Source organism: Gossypium hirsutum, chromosome D02 (genome assembly GCF_007990345.1).
Source record: "Gossypium hirsutum isolate 1008001.06 chromosome D02, Gossypium_hirsutum_v2.1, whole genome shotgun sequence".
NCBI classification, from domain to species: domain Eukaryota; kingdom Viridiplantae; phylum Streptophyta; class Magnoliopsida; order Malvales; family Malvaceae; genus Gossypium; species Gossypium hirsutum.
The window spans coordinates 4,706,456-4,724,045 of NC_053438.1; the positions used below are offsets into that span (position 1 = coordinate 4,706,456).

At 32.6% G+C, this 17,590-nt stretch overlaps 2 protein-coding genes across 2 annotated transcripts; both read left to right on the plus strand.

The window, feature by feature from the left end:
• The first annotated feature begins 1,168 nt into the window (after nt 1-1,168).
• LOC107927757 (vacuole membrane protein KMS1) lies at nt 1,169-6,063 on the plus strand. Its single transcript, XM_016858859.2, has 8 exons — nt 1,169-1,578; nt 2,103-2,314; nt 2,991-3,069; nt 3,632-3,931; nt 4,477-4,634; nt 5,095-5,211; nt 5,349-5,528; nt 5,628-6,063. Exons 1-8 carry the CDS (start codon nt 1,521-1,523, stop codon nt 5,793-5,795), a joined length of 1,272 nt encoding a protein of 423 aa, XP_016714348.1. The 5' UTR covers nt 1,169-1,520; the 3' UTR covers nt 5,796-6,063.
• A 3,988-nt stretch (nt 6,064-10,051) lies between these two features.
• On the plus strand, nt 10,052-15,912 carry LOC107927805 (TVP38/TMEM64 family membrane protein slr0305). The gene is made up of 9 exons (XM_016858923.2): nt 10,052-10,618; nt 11,112-11,173; nt 11,660-11,714; nt 12,314-12,412; nt 12,614-12,700; nt 13,712-13,828; nt 13,931-14,023; nt 14,276-14,306; nt 15,542-15,912. The coding sequence occupies exons 1-9, from the start codon at nt 10,523-10,525 to the stop codon at nt 15,727-15,729; spliced, it is 828 nt and encodes a 275-aa protein (XP_016714412.1). The 5' UTR covers nt 10,052-10,522; the 3' UTR covers nt 15,730-15,912.
• Nucleotides 15,913-17,590: the final 1,678 nt, after the last annotated feature.

Genomic DNA, 17,590 nt, shown 5'->3' on the forward strand with positions numbered 1-17,590 from the left:
AAAATTTGAGCTCGATTCATCTTTATTAAATTTTTTATATTACTTTTTTTATATAAAAATAAATTTTAAAAATATAATATATCAAATACAGTAAAAATATAAAAATAAATATTTCTCAAAAAACTGAAAATAGATGAAAAAAAGTCTTTATACTTAAATAACACTAAGATGAACCACATGTGATGGCCCGATAGTCAAGGGTGTTCATCGCCCCAAGTGTGGTCTGGGTTCGAGTCGCGCTAATCGCGTTGGTTGTTCGGGCTTGGCCCTGTTATTATAATTCACAAAAAAAAATATACTAAGATAGGGGCAATTTAACAAGCAAATGCCTCTAAAATAGTAGCAAATTCAGAGTTATACAATATCCAAACAATAATAACAAAATAGTAACAATATAATAATGAAATTGCAGCAAAACAATATTTTTTTTTGCAAATTCGGGCCAAACTGAGCTCAGGCCAAAAAAGCTTACCTTAGGCACGTCTCGTTTTCTAAATAGATCTTATTTTTGAGTGGGCTTTCAAACCGGATCGAGTAGCCTGACCCAAGATCAAGTCTACCTTGATGCCATTAATAAGAATGAGACTAATTAATACATTACTTTATACTCGTATACATTATTGCATTCTGTCGTGCCAATTGAAGCCCATATTTCGAGAGGGTAACCGATGTGTAGGCATGCTTGCAAGATTTTAGGAGCAATATTTACAAGTGTTATAAGTAAAAATATAGATATATGTTTGAAAAACTATAAATATCAAATTATTACAATACAAATAGACTAACCGAATAATCATAAAATAAAATCAAATTTTTACAATACAAACAAATTAAGAATCGATACAATTTCAAACTAAAACCGAAAACTAAAGTACTTTCTCAATGCCTCATTCGCTTTGGGAGCAATTTTTAAATCCCGCGAATTACAAAAAAATTCATGTTTTAGTAGCTTATATGTTATTTGTGACTGGTCCTGGGATTGTATCATACCATTATGCCTGCTGAGGTGATTGGGGGAAACTGTGTTTTGAAAATTGGGAGCAATTTAAAATTTAAAATTTAGTTTGAGGACTTTCAATGTAATTAACCCTACACTTTACATACCATGCGCAACAATTTTGTTCATGTTTTGGCCTATAAAAGTGGATCAAATTATAATATTCGAAATGGGTTTTTTTTTTATTAAATTAAAGAAGTGCTTAAAAGGAAAAAAGAAACCCTCAAAGTAAGAAGGAGATACGCAAATATTGTTCTCCTCAGCTTTTGAAATATTCTTCTTCTTATCTAGATCTACAATATTGCTTCAAGAAAGAAAATTCTTTGTTGTTATTACTAGTGATTTAAAAAGAAAAAAAGTGGTTGATTCCTTTTCAAGTAATACGATTTTATAGCCGCTTGATTCTTGCCCAGAATCGAAGCGTTTCATCACCAAAAGTGATAGATATTGACGAAAATTTTAAGTTTATTGAAGAAATTGAAACAAACAAAAAAAAACTGAATCGTAGTATGTTTGTTTGGTGATGGGGTCAGGCAAAGGCGCGACTTCTTCTGCCCAACAAATGGAATCGTCTGTCCAAGGCAAGTTTTTATAAGTTTTTTCTTCTAAAATTTTGAATTTTATCACTTTATTTTGGTTTCCCCTCATTTAATTCTATTTTAAGAACTCGAATGAGATTGGGTTTTCCTAGATCTCTTAGTATTTATGAGTTGTTCTAGTTTATTAATTAGATTAGTCTTTTTATTATTGTAATTATTGTATAAATCAATTGTTAAGTTAACCGAGTTCATCTGAAAAAATGTTTTGGTTAATTATTAGATTGCTTAAAATGAGCTGAATGAATGACAAGGATTAAAAAATGAAGTAGATTTTGGGCTTGAAGCCTGAAGGTGCAAAAAGGCAATTGTTGGGTACTTTTGGGGCATCAAAGTTCATAGAAATGCTTCTGCATCTTACATTAGTGGATTAGAGGAGGATATGAATCCTTTTCTTTTAAGCATAAATGCTGGATAATATTAGCTTTATTTTGATTTCCTCTTAAAAAGAAAATGTTGGGTTTGGAGTTTTCTAGACTCATAGCTGATTGACTTGTTACATTTTGTAGATCTTCGTGAGAGATATAGGCTAGAATTGGAAAATTTAACATTGACTACACAGCCAGTCAAGACATTAAGGTTTTTCCTTCTGGCTATCCTTCAATATATCAAGCGATCAGCATCATATCTTTTGGCAAAGGGTGGTTGGCTTATGCTTTCAAGCACTCTAATAGCAGTTCTTGGAATTTTGCTTGTGACTATTGAGGGCCCTCATGAAAAGGTAATAAAATTTGTAGGTTATCCTACTATATCCATCTTTTCTTGTCATGGTTTTCTGTTGATGTGCAGCGTACCTTGGTATGCTGTTGTGAAGGTTCTTATTTGTTTAGAGCTAGTGCTGTGCATATCTGCTACATTTAACTATGAATTGAGAAATTCAAATGTGATGCAGGAGCTTTTTCTTATTATTATGTTATTATTTGTCTTGTTTATTAATGGTTAGATATAAAGATTGGCTTGCATTATTAGTTATTTTTAGGGTTTAAATCTAGGGCTAGGAATAAAACTTTATCTTTAACCTTAGTATAGTTGTGCTGTAAAATAGATTTACAGCCACACTATTATTATTATTATTATTATTATTATTATTTTCTCTCAAGTAATAAACAGAAGCTAGAGTTCTATTAGAACCATACATTTTCAAGAGTTCCAACTTCTATCATAGTCATTTTTCATTTATTATTTTGTGTATGGGTTAGGTGAGGATGTGGGGTTGTGCTAGGTCTTATTGCCCCTTAATGACTTTAATTTGAACCTTTTTTGATTTATGTGTAAGTTTTTGCTCAATATTTAGTTGATTTATTTTATTTTTTCATTCTTATTTTTCATCATTTATTATAATCAGATTAGTGGAAACAATAATTAACAGTTGATATCTTGATTACATTTTTCATCAGCATGTTGAGGAAGTTTCTCAGTATGTTCGATTTGGATTATGGTGGATTGCACTTGGTGTTGCATCTTCAATTGGTCTTGGTAAGAACTTTGATTTCAGAATATCATTTGTGTTGTTTGGAGGAGTGTGCTTGATGAATAATTCATTGCTGTTATAACTAGCATGCTTTTTAGGTATTTAAACTCTTTCTTACTGCGACTGGCTGACTAAGCAGACGTCAAATGGTATTTTTGGAAATATGTAATTTTGTTCTGCATTGCAGCTCAGTTCTAATCTTTTAGATGGGTTTCTTCCTTTAAGAGAAATTTTGAAGTGGCTTAGGCTGTTTAGTCCGATTCTGCCAAATGTAGTTGAAAAACTAGCAAACTGGGATAATTTGAGTATTAGCAGTAGCAATTCAGTGATTGTTTCAAAGATTATTGTGTATGATGTACCCATGTATTTTGAACATTTTATGTGGAAGGGAGGAAGCCCTTTTTTCTGGTTTCTGCTATTCACGCTTCTGTGCTGACGAATATTTCTGGAGTCTGATCTGATTGTCTTTTATGCTGCCTTGGAACAAAAAGAAAATTTTCTGGATGCACGAAGATATATGCCTTGATCTGATTCTTTCATTTTTCTAATTCATCTTTCTTATTCCAGGATCTGGTCTGCACACTTTTGTCCTTTATTTGGGTCCTCATATTGCCTTGTTTACAATAAAAGCAATGCAATGTGGACGAATAGACCTGAAAAGTGCTCCATATGATACAATACAGTTGAAGAGAGTTCCTTCATGGCTGGATAAACCCTGCAGAGAGTTTGGGCCCCCGTTATTTTCATCATCACATGGGTCAAGGGTTCCTATTAGCAGTATATTGCCGCAGGTGCAGATTGAGGCTATTTTATGGGGTCTTGGGACTGCACTTGGAGAGCTTCCTCCTTACTTTATCTCGAGGGCAGGTGTGAGCCCCATCTTTACACTATATATTTTAACTATAACAAGGTTTGCTAGAAGAATTTGCTTATGGTAGGCTGGTGAGGGTATTTCTGGAAGATGATCCAATCACTTTTGCTTTGGGTTTGATAAGTGATATAATACTAACTTTGCAACTTAACATTGTATTATACTTACAGTGCAAAGGAGTTCCTTGATCCCATTTATTCCAAGAAATTATGGAGCCCATCTTTTTTTCCCCTTCTATAATGCTCTGTGAAAATGGGGTTTTCATGTTTCATATTTTTCTTTGATTAATAACTTCAAGGTTTTCAATTTTGTGTCTTAATCAAATTTGCTTTAGTTGCATTGCAGTTGCCTTTTTTTCTAATGTAACTTTTGACTCTGCTTTGGTGGATGATTGAGTTTTCTCCATGAAGTTGAGGCCCTAGGTTGTTCTTTGTCCGAATGTTGGTTGTCTACTAAAGACTGTTATTTCCATTTAGATTTTCTACTAGCACTCCATACTGTTAGAATAACCAGCTTATGTTGATCTTCATGCTGTATCCAGCTAGTGTATCAGGAAGAAAAATTGAAGCCATGGAAGAATTGGATCATTCCTCAAGCGAGGATAATGGATTCATAGCTACTCACCTGAAGCAGATCGAGCACTGGCTGTTATCTCACTCTCAACACATGAACTTCTTCACCATTTTACTGCTAGCCTCGGTCAGTTATATGCTTTTTTTTTTTTCTCATTCTGTCATTTGTCATTTTGAATAATGCAAAATATTGATGTGTCATAAGATGATTTATTTTTAGCAAACATTTGGTTGGCTGACTGTTTTCCCTGTTTTGTATGTGCATGAACAAATGCATGTTCTGATGCATTTTCTCCAGAGGAAATCCTTGTTTAGGGCTTAAACTAAATCAATCCGGTAAAAATTTCAAGCTAGAAACATGCGTTGCTAAGATAAATTTAATGTGCAAATTTCTACTTCATTTATGAAGTGTTGTATTATGTTGTTAGAGCAAGGTAGAGAAACTTGAATGGTGTTTGAGCGCTAGCCCTTGTTAATTATATTCTTTTGAAGATAATATAAGTTGACCGCAAATTATAAACGCTATTTATTTATGCCGTTTTTTATTGATTTATAACCTCCTGCTGATGGACTGAATCATGTTTCAGATCCCAAATCCTCTATTTGACCTTGCTGGCATCATGTGTGGACAATTTGGGATACCATTCTGGAAGTTCTTTCTTGCTACATTGATTGGGAAGGCAATCATTAAAACTCACATACAGGTTTGTAAATAGTGATGTTCTCTCTATGTTTTACATACAAGCAGAGCCTCAATTGACCTCACTGGTATTGGCATTGTCCAAAATAAAGCTAGATTTTCTTGAATTCTTAGAAGTATCTATTGGTTCCTTCTTTGCAGACTGTATTTATCATCTCTGTCTGTAATAATCAACTCCTTGACTGGATAGAGAATGAATTGATCTGGATTCTCAGCTTCATACCCGGATTTGATTCTTACTTGCCCACACTCACGGCAAAACTTCATTCAGTCAAAGAGAAGTACTTGGCTGCCCCACCTCCGGTGCCTTCAAATATCAAGGTACTTTCCATAAGCCTGTACAAGAAATCTATCTATATTTGCCCGAGTTTTGATTGACTAGAAAACTTTACAAATCCGTTCTACAAAATGCTGCTGCAGGACAAGTGGGACTTTTCATTTGCTTGGATTTGGAATACCATCGTGTGGCTTATGCTTATGAACTTCTTTGTCAAGATTGTCAATGCGACTGCTCAGAAGTATCTGAAAAAGCAACAGGATAAGTCACTTGCGGAAATATTACCTGATTCAACACATTCAGATTCGTAATTCGACGAAAGCACTCATCATCCTTTTTCGTTTTTCTTATTTACAAGTAGCTTTATTGAATTAGAAGTGAATTCTCCTTCATGAATTACCATTAGAGCTATCCACTATAAGAAGCTTGTATATATATATAAAAGAAAAAATTGAAAAAAAAAACCATAGACAAACAGAAGATACATGTTTTAGTTATAATTGTTTCGGGCTGTTTTTCACCCATTGTTGACTGTAAAATTTGGATGAATGCAAGAAAAACTATCTGCCTTCAACTTCATTCATAATTTCCTTGCATTCATGCAATGAAAGCTTTGCTGACTATTTAACTATTTCTTCAACCGCGCAGGACATTTTCATATGTTTTGAGATAATTACATTAGCTTTAAGATATTATTAGTATCATAATTAGGGTTAAATCATTTTTTAGGGTCTGAATATGACTACTATTCTCATATTAGGGTTTAAAATTTTTTTTCAAGTTAGGCACTGAATTTGGTAATTATTCTCACATTGTGGCTTGAATTTTTATTTATTTATCTAAGTTAGGCTTTGAACTGGCAATCGTTTCTATCTTGAGGCTTGAATTATGTTTGTCCAAGTTAGGCCTTGAACATGGTAATTGTTCATAAAATTTTTTTGTCTAATTTAATTCTTGATATTTTTTTGAAACCTTTAAAGTTTAGGCTTCAATGTGAGAATAATTGTTAAGTTTATGCTCCAATATAAGAACAATTGTCAAGTTTAGAGATAAAGTTAGATTTGGACAAAAGAAAAATTCAAGCCTTAACGTAAAAGTAATTATCAAGTTTAGTGCTTTACTTGGATCATAATAAAGTTCATGTTTCTAATGTGAGAATAAGTGGATCATGGAAAAGTTCAAGCTCCCGACGTGGGAATAAGAGTTCATAAGAGTTTAAGCTCCAAATAGTAGTTTAACTTTATAATTATCATATTTTAATGAAAAATAGGGATATTCATTGATTAAACATGAGTACATTCAGTCTCAACAACACTAGAGATTGCACCGGTGCTTTCTTCAACCCCATATCAGTCTTGTAAGCCGTAGCCTCTGCACGTCCATTATTGTTATGCTACAACAAAGCTTCTTATAGAGTACTTGGTTTCATATAAGGTCTCTTCTAGCCTCTACGTATAGCTCACCATTTCTGCTATTCCATATTGTCTACAATGTTGTCGTATAGTATAGAGTTGCAGATGTTCCTCATCAAAAGAGCTATTTGATTTGATGTTTTCAAGATGGAAGACACTGTTGATGGGGTTTTGGGCTTCCATTGGGAAGAAAGTGCGTTAGAGAGGTACCGGAGGTGGTTCTTCATAGCATGCTCGGTACGAGGGAGTAGAATGGTTTTGCATACTTGAAATTTGGAGAAGGCTATTCATACATTTTTAAGTCACAAGTCAATTGCTCAATGAGTGATATAAATTTGATGTGCGTATTTGTAGCTTTATGTGGTTGTGATATGCTTGGGGATTTGAGGAAGCGTCTTTAGACATTGTGCTCATGCCTATTTGGAGCAAACTTTTTAGAATCGGATCGGTAGTTCAATTGTGGGTTCAACTGTTAGTTATTGGTTCAATTTGTTTGGTTTGATTAAATAAACTATTAAAAAATATTAAAATAAAAAAATTTAGTTCAATCGGTTCGTACCGAATCTTGAATCAATTGATCTAGTATCTTTCTTTAGATCGATATCTTAACTGATTTTCGATTCAACCAGTCCAATCTATAAATCCAATTCAGTTCAAACAATATTGGTTTGGAGGCTTTAGGACACCTCTACATGGGTTGTGATGTACTTGACAAAGCAATCTTCACCCAATAGATTGTGGGTGCATCTAAGGGTGTTGCATATGGAGGTGATGGTGGCTCTTCACAGTGTGCTCCGAACGAGGAGTAGAACGGCTTTGCATACTTGAAGTTTGGGGGAGAAAGCTATTCATACAATTTTAAATTACGTGTCGATTATTCAATGAGTGACATAAATTTGATGTGCCTATTTGGACCTCTATGTGGTTATGATGTGCTTAGGGGTTTGGAGAAGCATGTTTAAACGTTGTGCCCATGCCTATTTGTAGCAAAATTTTTAGAACTGAATTGGTAGTTAAACTAATCAGGTTATTGGTTCAATTAGTCTGTTTGGTTTAATTAAATAATTTCTTAAAAATATTTAAAATAAAAAAAATTAGTTCAATTGGTCCATATCAGATCTTGAATCAGTCGGTCTAATATCTTTTTTTTGAATCAATATCTTAATCGATTTTCGAGTTAATTAATCCTACCAATCGATCTAATTTGATTCAAACAACATTGGTTTGGAGGCATTAAAACACCTCTACATGGGTTGTGATGTACTTGATGAAGCGACCTTCGCTCAATAAATTGTGGGTGAGTCTAAAGGTGTTGCATATGGAGGTGATGGTGGTGAAAGTGCTTTTTGCATTGGTGCTGAACGAGGCACATGAACTTGACCACGAGATCAAGGGTGGTGCTCGTGTGGATGCTAAGGACGAGGCTTCGGCCATTGGTGCTATAGGCGAGGACAAATGCGATGTTGGGGCAAATTTTAGGGAAGAATTATGATTACCAAATACCAAAAATGCTTTACTATTAGTAAAAGCATGAAAAAAATTCAATTTAATCATTTTTGAAAAGAATTTGATTCTATCAAAATAAACAACATTTTCTTTATCAAAATATCTTAGTTTGTCCATATTTTTAATTAAGATATTATCTTATTAATGTCTTAATCATCTCGTAAATATTAACTAAAAATATTATTTTATTCAAAAAACCTAAGCTCACGATATCCAATTTAAGATATACTTGAATCTTATCAAATTTTATTCCAAAATTTTTAAAATAGGACTTTGAAATTTTACCCATGTTTTTTTTCAAGTCTTTGCATTATCGGATCTTAAGTTTAATTCGACAATTTCATCTTATCGTGTGTGACTTAAATTCTCAACATATTAATTATACATATAAGTAAATTTAACTTTAAAAAATTTATATTTACGAATTTTAAGCGAGAGCAACCTATTTTGAACAACCAAATATTGAAGAGTAAAATAATTTATCAAATACAATTTATTAGTGATATTATATGTTATATGACTTATGGTATTCAAACGAATATATAGAATTAGATATAAGATAATTAACTCGTAACATCATACGCAATGTGTCGCAATCCACACCAATCTACAATGTATTGCTTGTTTTGGATAATTTTGTCTAATAAAATATACCTCATGAGTTAAAATCTAGTACACAACCAATGTAGGATGCATGACTCCTTTTTAGGATCATGACTTATACCCTATTCCAATAAGAGCTTAGGGTATTCAATGGCATAAATTGTTACTCTCCATTAAATATGTTATAAAAATTGCTAGAAAGAATGTCATAGAATTATCAATTGCCAAAATTGTAAGAAACTTCTATGTACAAAATTCTCTCCAACAAACAATTAAAAAAAGAATTTGGATAGTTGATTGACTTAAATGAAAATTTTTGAATAGTTTAATGATTAAATTATAATTTTTTTTAGTTAAGTGACCAAAACCAGAATTTACCAATAATTTAGTGACTAATCATGTAGTTTACCCTTTTTTGCTTGTCTTTTTCTATGGAGGCTGTTGTTTGGGATCCCTTGATCATGAGAAATTGTTTTATGAATCATTCTCACCACATCATCCACAGTCTCTTTCTAATTATTTAATGACTTTTCAGTAATATTTTCTATGTCATTGACACATAATTTTGGTAATTCTTTTACCCAGAACCTAAAACCTCGACCCCAACCTCAAACCCAAAACCTTAAACCTTGACCCCTAATCCTGAACCTTAAACTCTAAATCTAAAATCCTAAACCTCAAACCCTTAACATGAATTCTTGAGTTCGAATTTGGGGTTTAGAGTAAAAAAAACCAAAATTATTTACCAATAACACAAAAAAAAGTTAAAATATCGTTAAATAATTAGAAATAAATCATAGATGATATGGTAAAAAGAGTGCATAAAATAATTTCTTCTTGATGAGCTATGCCGAAGCTTTCAGTGGACTTATTGTATTTGGGCTCTAATAAGGCCCAAAGCTAGCTTTTTTTTTTCTTTAATTAATCTGGATTATTGGAAAAATAATATGCTTAACGGCTAATTAAATAAGAAGATATTTAATAATTAAGATTACAAGGATCCCTAAATTGCTATAAAGAATTTTTGTTCTTCTATCAAATTTAAAACATAAAATAAACCCCCAAAAAAAGTAGCACCGCAAAGACGAAATCGCGGTGGAAATCCTAATTTTGTAGAAAGAAAAATAATTTAATTTCCTCACAATTAGACAAAACAGAGATTAAAAAACGATGCTTCCTACATACTTGCAAAGCCTTATCCATTGATATCATTTTCATCTGTTTTAATCGTTAATACCCAAAAACCCAGAAAAAGAATTGAAATATATAAGCAATCCGACAAAAACCCAGAATTTTTCTGTATTTTTTAAGGTAAAAACCGCGGAAGAAACAGACCAAATACAAGGCAAAAAGGGTCGTGCATTTTTTGTTGTTTCCTGTAACTCTTTTTTTTTTTCATTTTTTCAAAAATTTGGCAACTATAGAAGGTTTGAGGGAACTTTCATCGTTGAAACAAAGCGGTGTTCTATACTAACAACGACGACGAAGAGTGCAGGCTTTGGCGTCGTAGGTTGTTAATGGCTTTCACCAGGGGTTCTGCTCTAAGGATCGCTCTTCTTCTTGTTCTTCTCGCTGCTATCGTTTATGCTTGTTTTACCCTCCCCATTGAAGCGGTTTGCTTCTTTTTCTAGCTATTAAATTATTGTTGATTGATGGTGTTTCTTGTTTCTATGGTTATTTTGGCGTTGTTAATCTGGGTCTTTTGTTGTTATTTTGTGACTAATTGTGGAATTTGGGTGTTAATTATAATGATTGAAGATTAGAAATATGGGTTTCTTTTTCCCCAGTTCAATGGATTATCTTGGCGCATTTTGGGAACTGTTTGTGTATGACTTCCTATATATTAACTTTTAGGATATGAGATTAAAAGTGAAAATTTGTACCTAATTGTATATTCCATTGCTGGAATTACTATAAATGCTAAGTTGGTTAATTAAAGGTGAGAGTTTTGATGAGGAATCTGAAATTAAATAGGGTTGTGAATTCATAGCAATTGGATTTCCATTCTCCCCCCACATTCCAAAATTTAAATTTTAGTTATAAATAAGCTTGGTTGTTATTTTGCTACAATCTGTGCATTGTTGAAAACCAAGTTTTTTCTTGCAGATTCTGAAGGATTTCTTGTTATGGGTTGAAAAGGATCTTGGACCTTGGGGTCCACTCGTGCTGTAAGTCACTTGAACCCTACCTAACTATCTTTCGGTTTTCAATTAGCATATGATATTTTGTTTGCTTAGTTCTTTACTATGTAATGCAAATTTCTTTTGTACTAATTGTTGTTATATTTCAATCTATGAAGTCTAATTTAAATTGTTTTTGACACTTTGCCAAACCTGGTCTGAGTTGAAAGTTTGTCATTTGGTTTAATCCAGCGTTCTCTAGTAATATGTTTGTGTACGTCTAAAATGGAACCGGATTGTCTTGTCTATGCGAAACATAAGAACAGTGTAACTGTATGTGTTCTCAGCATTGAATGAATAGAATGCCTCTCAATAATATCAATCTTAGCCTGTTGTTAGGTTCTAGCTCTGAATTTGAAGCTTTGGGATGGATAATTGCCACTTTGATGGCGAATTGAGTAGCTCTAAATGACTTGACTCCAAAGTATTAGAAATTTTTTACATTCCAACTCATTTCTCCTACTTGATTTGCAGGGCTGTTGCTTATATTCCTCTGACAGTCTTGGCTGTTCCAGCTTCAGTGCTTACTGTAAGCTTAAGCTCCTGTACTGATGCTTTAACATAGCCAAATTTATTACTTTTTTGTAACATCTTGCAATTTTCTTGTTCATTTTCCATTTTAATTTTATGATTGGCTTTTCCCACTTTGTGGTATATGGAGTAATGATCCTGATTCTTGCAATCCTTCGTAGTGGTGGTCTTATGTGCAGTAGACATGATGTCCAAGGCTCCAAGCAGTGTAAATTATCTTTATGTACTGATTTTGGATGCAGAACACATTAGTAGTTCAAGTCAATTCTTCATGCAACTTATTGTGCATGGCTCTTTCAAACACATTAGTAGTTACTTGTTAATAAACCTGATTTTAGCGATGAGTGTAGCCATCTCTAAGTATCTGAATTTGATAAGCTATCCTTAACTTGACACTTGTTGAAACCTATTCTACCTATTGGAAAATTACGAGAGCACCACTTTTTACTGTATACTTTTGTTTCTCAGTTATTCATCTATGATTGACTTGCATTGTTACTCTGCAATGTATAGTTGTATATTGAAATATCCTTACATACATTAAATGAGAAAGAAATAAGGTTTTAACATTACAAGGTATTGTGTTTTATCCTTCAGCTTGGTGGGGGTTATCTTTTTGGATTGCTTCTGGGCTTCATTTCAGATTCTATTGGTGCAACTGTTGGTGCGGGAGCAGCATTTCTTCTAGGCAGAACAGTATGCTTATTGATTTCTTATGAAACTTTTGGTTTAATGTCTTACTGCTTTATCTTTCATTGAAAAAAACAACGTATTGATGTGTTATATATTATTTTTCACTAATTTTCATATCTTGCTTTATATTACTTTCCTTTTTAATTAGTTTTGGTGTGTCTCATTCAATTTTCATCTTATTAGAATTATGATGTTCTTGTACAGATCGGGAGATCATTGGTTGTAACTAGGTTGAAAGATTATCCTCAGTTCCGGTTAGTAGCAATTGCAATACAGAGATCTGGCTTTAAGGTTTGCATGCTTCGTATTAATTTTTAAAGGATGATTATTGGTTCTTAAGCTGTATATCTATGAGGCCTGTGTTTTAAAACACCATATAACATTTCCTAAATTTTCCTAAATTCTTATCATTTGATGTTATTTGGTGTAAATAACACTTATGCTATGTTTGGTAGGAGTATTATTTTTTCCACATGTTTTAGTATATGAGTTAGCAATCAACTAATTCAATTGGTAATATTTAGCCACTCCTATGACTTACTTTTAGCAAAGAGAAGGAAAAAAATTCACTTATTTTGAAGGGGTCTTATTTTTTATTAGAGTTTTTACTCATCTTTCTAATTCCAAGTTTAAATTTGTACTAACTATTCTTTATTTTATGTCTAACTATTGTAATATATATGTAATAAATAAGCTTGTTTCCTCATGTTGTTACACTAGTAACCAAACGGAGCATTAATGTATTGGCACGAGTTCATGAATGTGAAGGTATCATTACTTACTGAAAAATGCTATTAGCCACATGGTGGAATAACCAAATTTTGTTTAGTGATACCTATCACATTGTTATATTAAAAAGTTTCTGCATGGTTTTTCTTTTCTATATGGCTCTGAGTTTTGATAAGATATTATGCATATTTGCTAATCCTAATTTGACATTGTTGAAATGTAATGTTTAATGTGTCCCTGGGGGAAAAATAGTTCTCTTATAAAGCATTGGCATCTATCACATGCTACATTCAAGTGTTTTTGTTCATTCAATTCTTTCTATATGATTTGAATTATGGATAATGTCCTATGTATGTTTGGTAATCCTAATTCGAAGTTCCTCTAGTCTGGTGACATTTATATTTTCGCGGATGATTTCTGTGACAACACTTTTTTATTAAGTTTTATTGAGAAGACAAATGATTAACATTACAATTCCCTAAGTAGGCAGTGCAGCTATTTGGATTGACTATTTTATTTGCTGCTCAAAAATCTCTTTCGTGGACTTCTTAACTCACTTCTCTTAGTGGACAGATTATTTTGCTGCTTCGACTTGCACCCTTGCTCCCTTTCAGCATGTTGAATTATCTGTTGTCGGTGACTCCTGTCTCATTAGGAGAATACTTGCTGGCCTCCTGGTTAGGGATGGTGGTATTGAACTATATAACCTTCCTAACATTCTTCCCAATAGTTTCTGTTTATGGTGGTTTTGTTATACTTGGGATTTAACATCGAGATTTGTGTTTCTTACAGCCAATAACCCTTGCTTTAGTTTATGTCGGAACAACACTTAAGGATCTTTCTGATGTGACACATGGATGGAATGAGTTTTCAACTGCTCGTTGGGTAAGTCATATTATTCTTTCTATACTGTCTTTATATTTAGAATGATAATGACTGAGGTATGTTTTAGGCCTGGAAAATGTATTTCGAGTTACTTCTCTGTAGGATTCTTTCCTATGACAGGCGCCAAAATAAACCTCAGTACATTTTGTGTTTATATTTGGCAGTCCCAATTAGGACAAGAAAGATACACTTCGCTTGCTTCATGTCATTTATGTCTTGAATTCTTATCCATGTTTTACTTTATGAATGCAGGCATTTCTCATATTGGGCCTTGTTGTGTCTGGTAAGTTGCTGTCATTTTGTGAATGCATGCATTAGAGGATGCAAGTTGTGTGATAAAACAGGAGTCATGTAACATTCATGATTGTTTTTGAAATCCGTGGATTAGTTGGAAGCCTATTCATTAGAGGTATCAATGGGCCAGGTTGAGCCAGCCGAACTTTTGGTAATCCTTTGTCCAAGCCTATTTCGGTGGGACTCAAACCGGCCTGAATAGCCCATATAAACTAATCTGGACAATAAAATATTAAAAATATTTTATGTTAATGTTTATATATGGTTTCATAAGGTAAAAGTACCAAGGAGGCCCCTGTACTAGGAGTTAGATTGCATTTTGCCCCCTTTACTCAAAAAACAGGCAAATTAGTCTTTACACGTTAGATCAAAGAGCAAACTGGTCCTTTTTATTAAAAATTTCATCTATTTCTACTACTAAAATTGGCAGGGCTGACAAAATAATGAGACAATTACACATGATATGTATATGTACCTTATGTTGATGTACAAAGACCAATTTTAAACAGTAAAAATGGATGAAACTTTTAACAAAAGGACTAGTTTGTTCGTTGATCTAACGTATTTTATCTATTTTTTTAGTAGATGGGGCAAAATGCAATTAAACTCTCAGTACAAAGGCCTCCATGGTGCTTTTCCAATTTTATAATTAAGTATAAATAAAAATATTGTTTTTCTTTTATCAAAATAGTTTTTGACCTGGTCTGATGTGAATGACCTGACCTTGTCCACGGCTCTGCTTGGGCAGGTCGGGCCTATTGGGCCAGGCAGGTATACCGACTTTTGGATAGGTCTACTATTTAGTATTCCCAAACGTAACACTTACAGACTCCACTCAATATGTTTACTTGCCTATTGGGGTGCAAACAAAGTTCAATTATTACAACCTTGACGGTGAAGCCATTCATGCAATAAAACTCATAATATCACCTTGAGCACAAGAGCTACATCGCTAATTGCTTTGTCTTTTTCTATTTTATTAGATAGATATAATGTTTTTGACTTTTAAGTAGAGTTGGGTTTAACCTAATAATTTAGGGATTAAAATATAATGTCATGTCCTCGGCGTAATCAAATGGGGCAAACAATTAAAGGGACTAGATTGGTACCTTATGTGATTATATTATATGGTAGTTGAAGGAAACACTTCATTATTGAATTATAATCCTTGTTTTATGATTTGACACCATTTTGACATTTGTATTATTGATTTTACATATGCAGTGGTTCTAATGATTTGTGTGACTAAAGTCGCGAAAACAGCACTGGACAAAGCATTGGCTGAAAGCGAGGACGTAGATAGCACCGTAGGATCATCACCGGAATTGCCGGTTGATAGTGAAGCACCAGTGGATCTTCAGCAGCCTCTTATAATAAAGGTAGAATCTGGTGACAACAGCACTCATGAATAGTGAAAACTGAAATCAGCTGTAAATATATGACATAATCAGTGCTAGCATGTCATTTGGTGCTTTGTTGCATATGTGTTTTGTGTATAGATAGAGCCTTATTGACAAGGTTAGATCTCCCATAGAAATAGCTGATTTGCATATAAACAAAGTGATTGAAAATTAATGAAATAATTGTTTTTTTTACACCCTTTCTTGCGGGGCACGTTATGCTTTGAGATAAACCGAGTTCTTAAAATCTTATCATGACATTAAGTAGGCAATGAATGAATGATGATGTGGGTCACATTTTGCTTGTGGACCTTCTGAATTGTCCTAAGATTTGAATCTTTCGTTGATGGAGAGTTTTTTTTTTTTTCCCTGAGAGTTTTTGTTATCCAATAGTTGCATTCGAGTAAATCCGAAATCAAGACTCAAATTTAAAATTTCATTTAAGAGGCATCGAGCTTCTTACCATTCAACTGAAATGTCAAAAGTTGAAGGGTATATGATAAAACAATTTTTATAAAGCAAGCTTTTTCCTTATAAAATCGGTACAAAAAGACAAGAATTTGATTCTGGAATAATATTTGATTCACCGTCAATCAGTAATAATAAATGAAACATTAGTTATTAAATAAAACAAAAAAATATGAAGACTTTATAAATAAATACTAATAATTTTATTTGAACTTTATTAAATATTAATTAATTATAATTATTATAAGTATATAAATTTTGAGTTTAAATTTTAGAATTCAGGGTTTTAATATTTATTTATAATTATTTAATTATATTTAAATTAAATTGTTAATATTTATTTTTAAGTTTATTTATTTTTATTGGATGATGAGGTAGATTTTTTTTACTAATGGTGCATTAAATTCATATATTAATTAAACATTATCTTCTTATTTTTTATTTATTAATAACACCTAATAATCTGATTAAATAGTAGTGGGTATAGACATTCCACTTTTAATCAAAACATAAAAATAGACTCGATCAACTCGAATCTGAACACAATTAAATTCGATTTAATCATAAAAATATTAATTACTTAAATCCACCTAATTTAAACTCAAAAACAATTTGAACTAAAAATAACATAAAATCCTAAATTATTCAAATAAAAAACTACGTAAACTCGAAACAAACCAAAATATCTTAAACCAATTCTAACCCGACTTGAAACTAGCATGACATGCCCCCATCAACATGCTCAGATTGGTGAGTGATTACCGCGTTTCATGATTGAAAGCAAGGATGTCAAAGACATCCCCAAGAATGCTCAAACCCTCACTTTGGAGACATTATCCACATTTATCCAAATCTAGATGGTCCAAAGGTTACCACTTTTTCTTTTCTCTATTGTACAGTTCCCTACACTTTACTGAACTTTGGTTGGGGGTTGAACTGATATTCAGGAAAAAAAGAAAAACCCATAATAAAAGATGAAGCAACATCATATCTACCTTCATCATCATATTGGGTGTCATTAAATTTCTTTTGTTTCACCTTCCCAACAAACAAAGGGAGAAAAAAAATGGGTATTTGTTGGAATGCTATAAGGTCTTTTCACTTGTGATTCTTTTTTACTTACCCCATTGTCCTACTTTTGTTGAATTTTGGGGGTGCTAAGGGACCCCTCCAATAATCAGATTAGTTGTTTTAGTCAAAAGGCATAAAATTTATTTTTTAGATGGATTCAAGCAAATGTGTTAAATTCGAATGCGTGTTAGGTGAAAGCATTTAAGAGATTCTTGTATTATAGGGATTATATTAAATTATTTCCTCTATTATTAAATGGGTCAATTTAGTTATAATCACAGTTTGAATATATTTAATTTTTTTAATAGTATAAGGACTAAATTGATCCATTTAA

Excerpts from the sequence above, each read along its gene's own strand:
- LOC107927757 (XM_016858859.2), top strand. The coding sequence starts at position 1,521 with ATGGGGTCAGGCAAAGGCGCGACTTCTTCTGCCCAACAAATGGAATCG. Across the intron at positions 1,579-2,102 it reads AATGGAATCGTCTGTCCAAG|ATCTTCGTGAGAGATATAGG; the intron begins GCAAGTTTTTAT and ends TACATTTTGTAG. Across the intron at positions 5,212-5,348 it reads TCATTAAAACTCACATACAG|ACTGTATTTATCATCTCTGT; the intron begins GTTTGTAAATAG and ends CCTTCTTTGCAG.
- LOC107927805 (XM_016858923.2), top strand. The coding sequence starts at position 10,523 with ATGGCTTTCACCAGGGGTTCTGCTCTAAGGATCGCTCTTCTTCTTGTT. Across the intron at positions 12,413-12,613 it reads CATTTCTTCTAGGCAGAACA|ATCGGGAGATCATTGGTTGT; the intron begins GTATGCTTATTG and ends GTTCTTGTACAG. Across the intron at positions 12,701-13,711 it reads TACAGAGATCTGGCTTTAAG|ATTATTTTGCTGCTTCGACT; the intron begins GTTTGCATGCTT and ends CTTAGTGGACAG.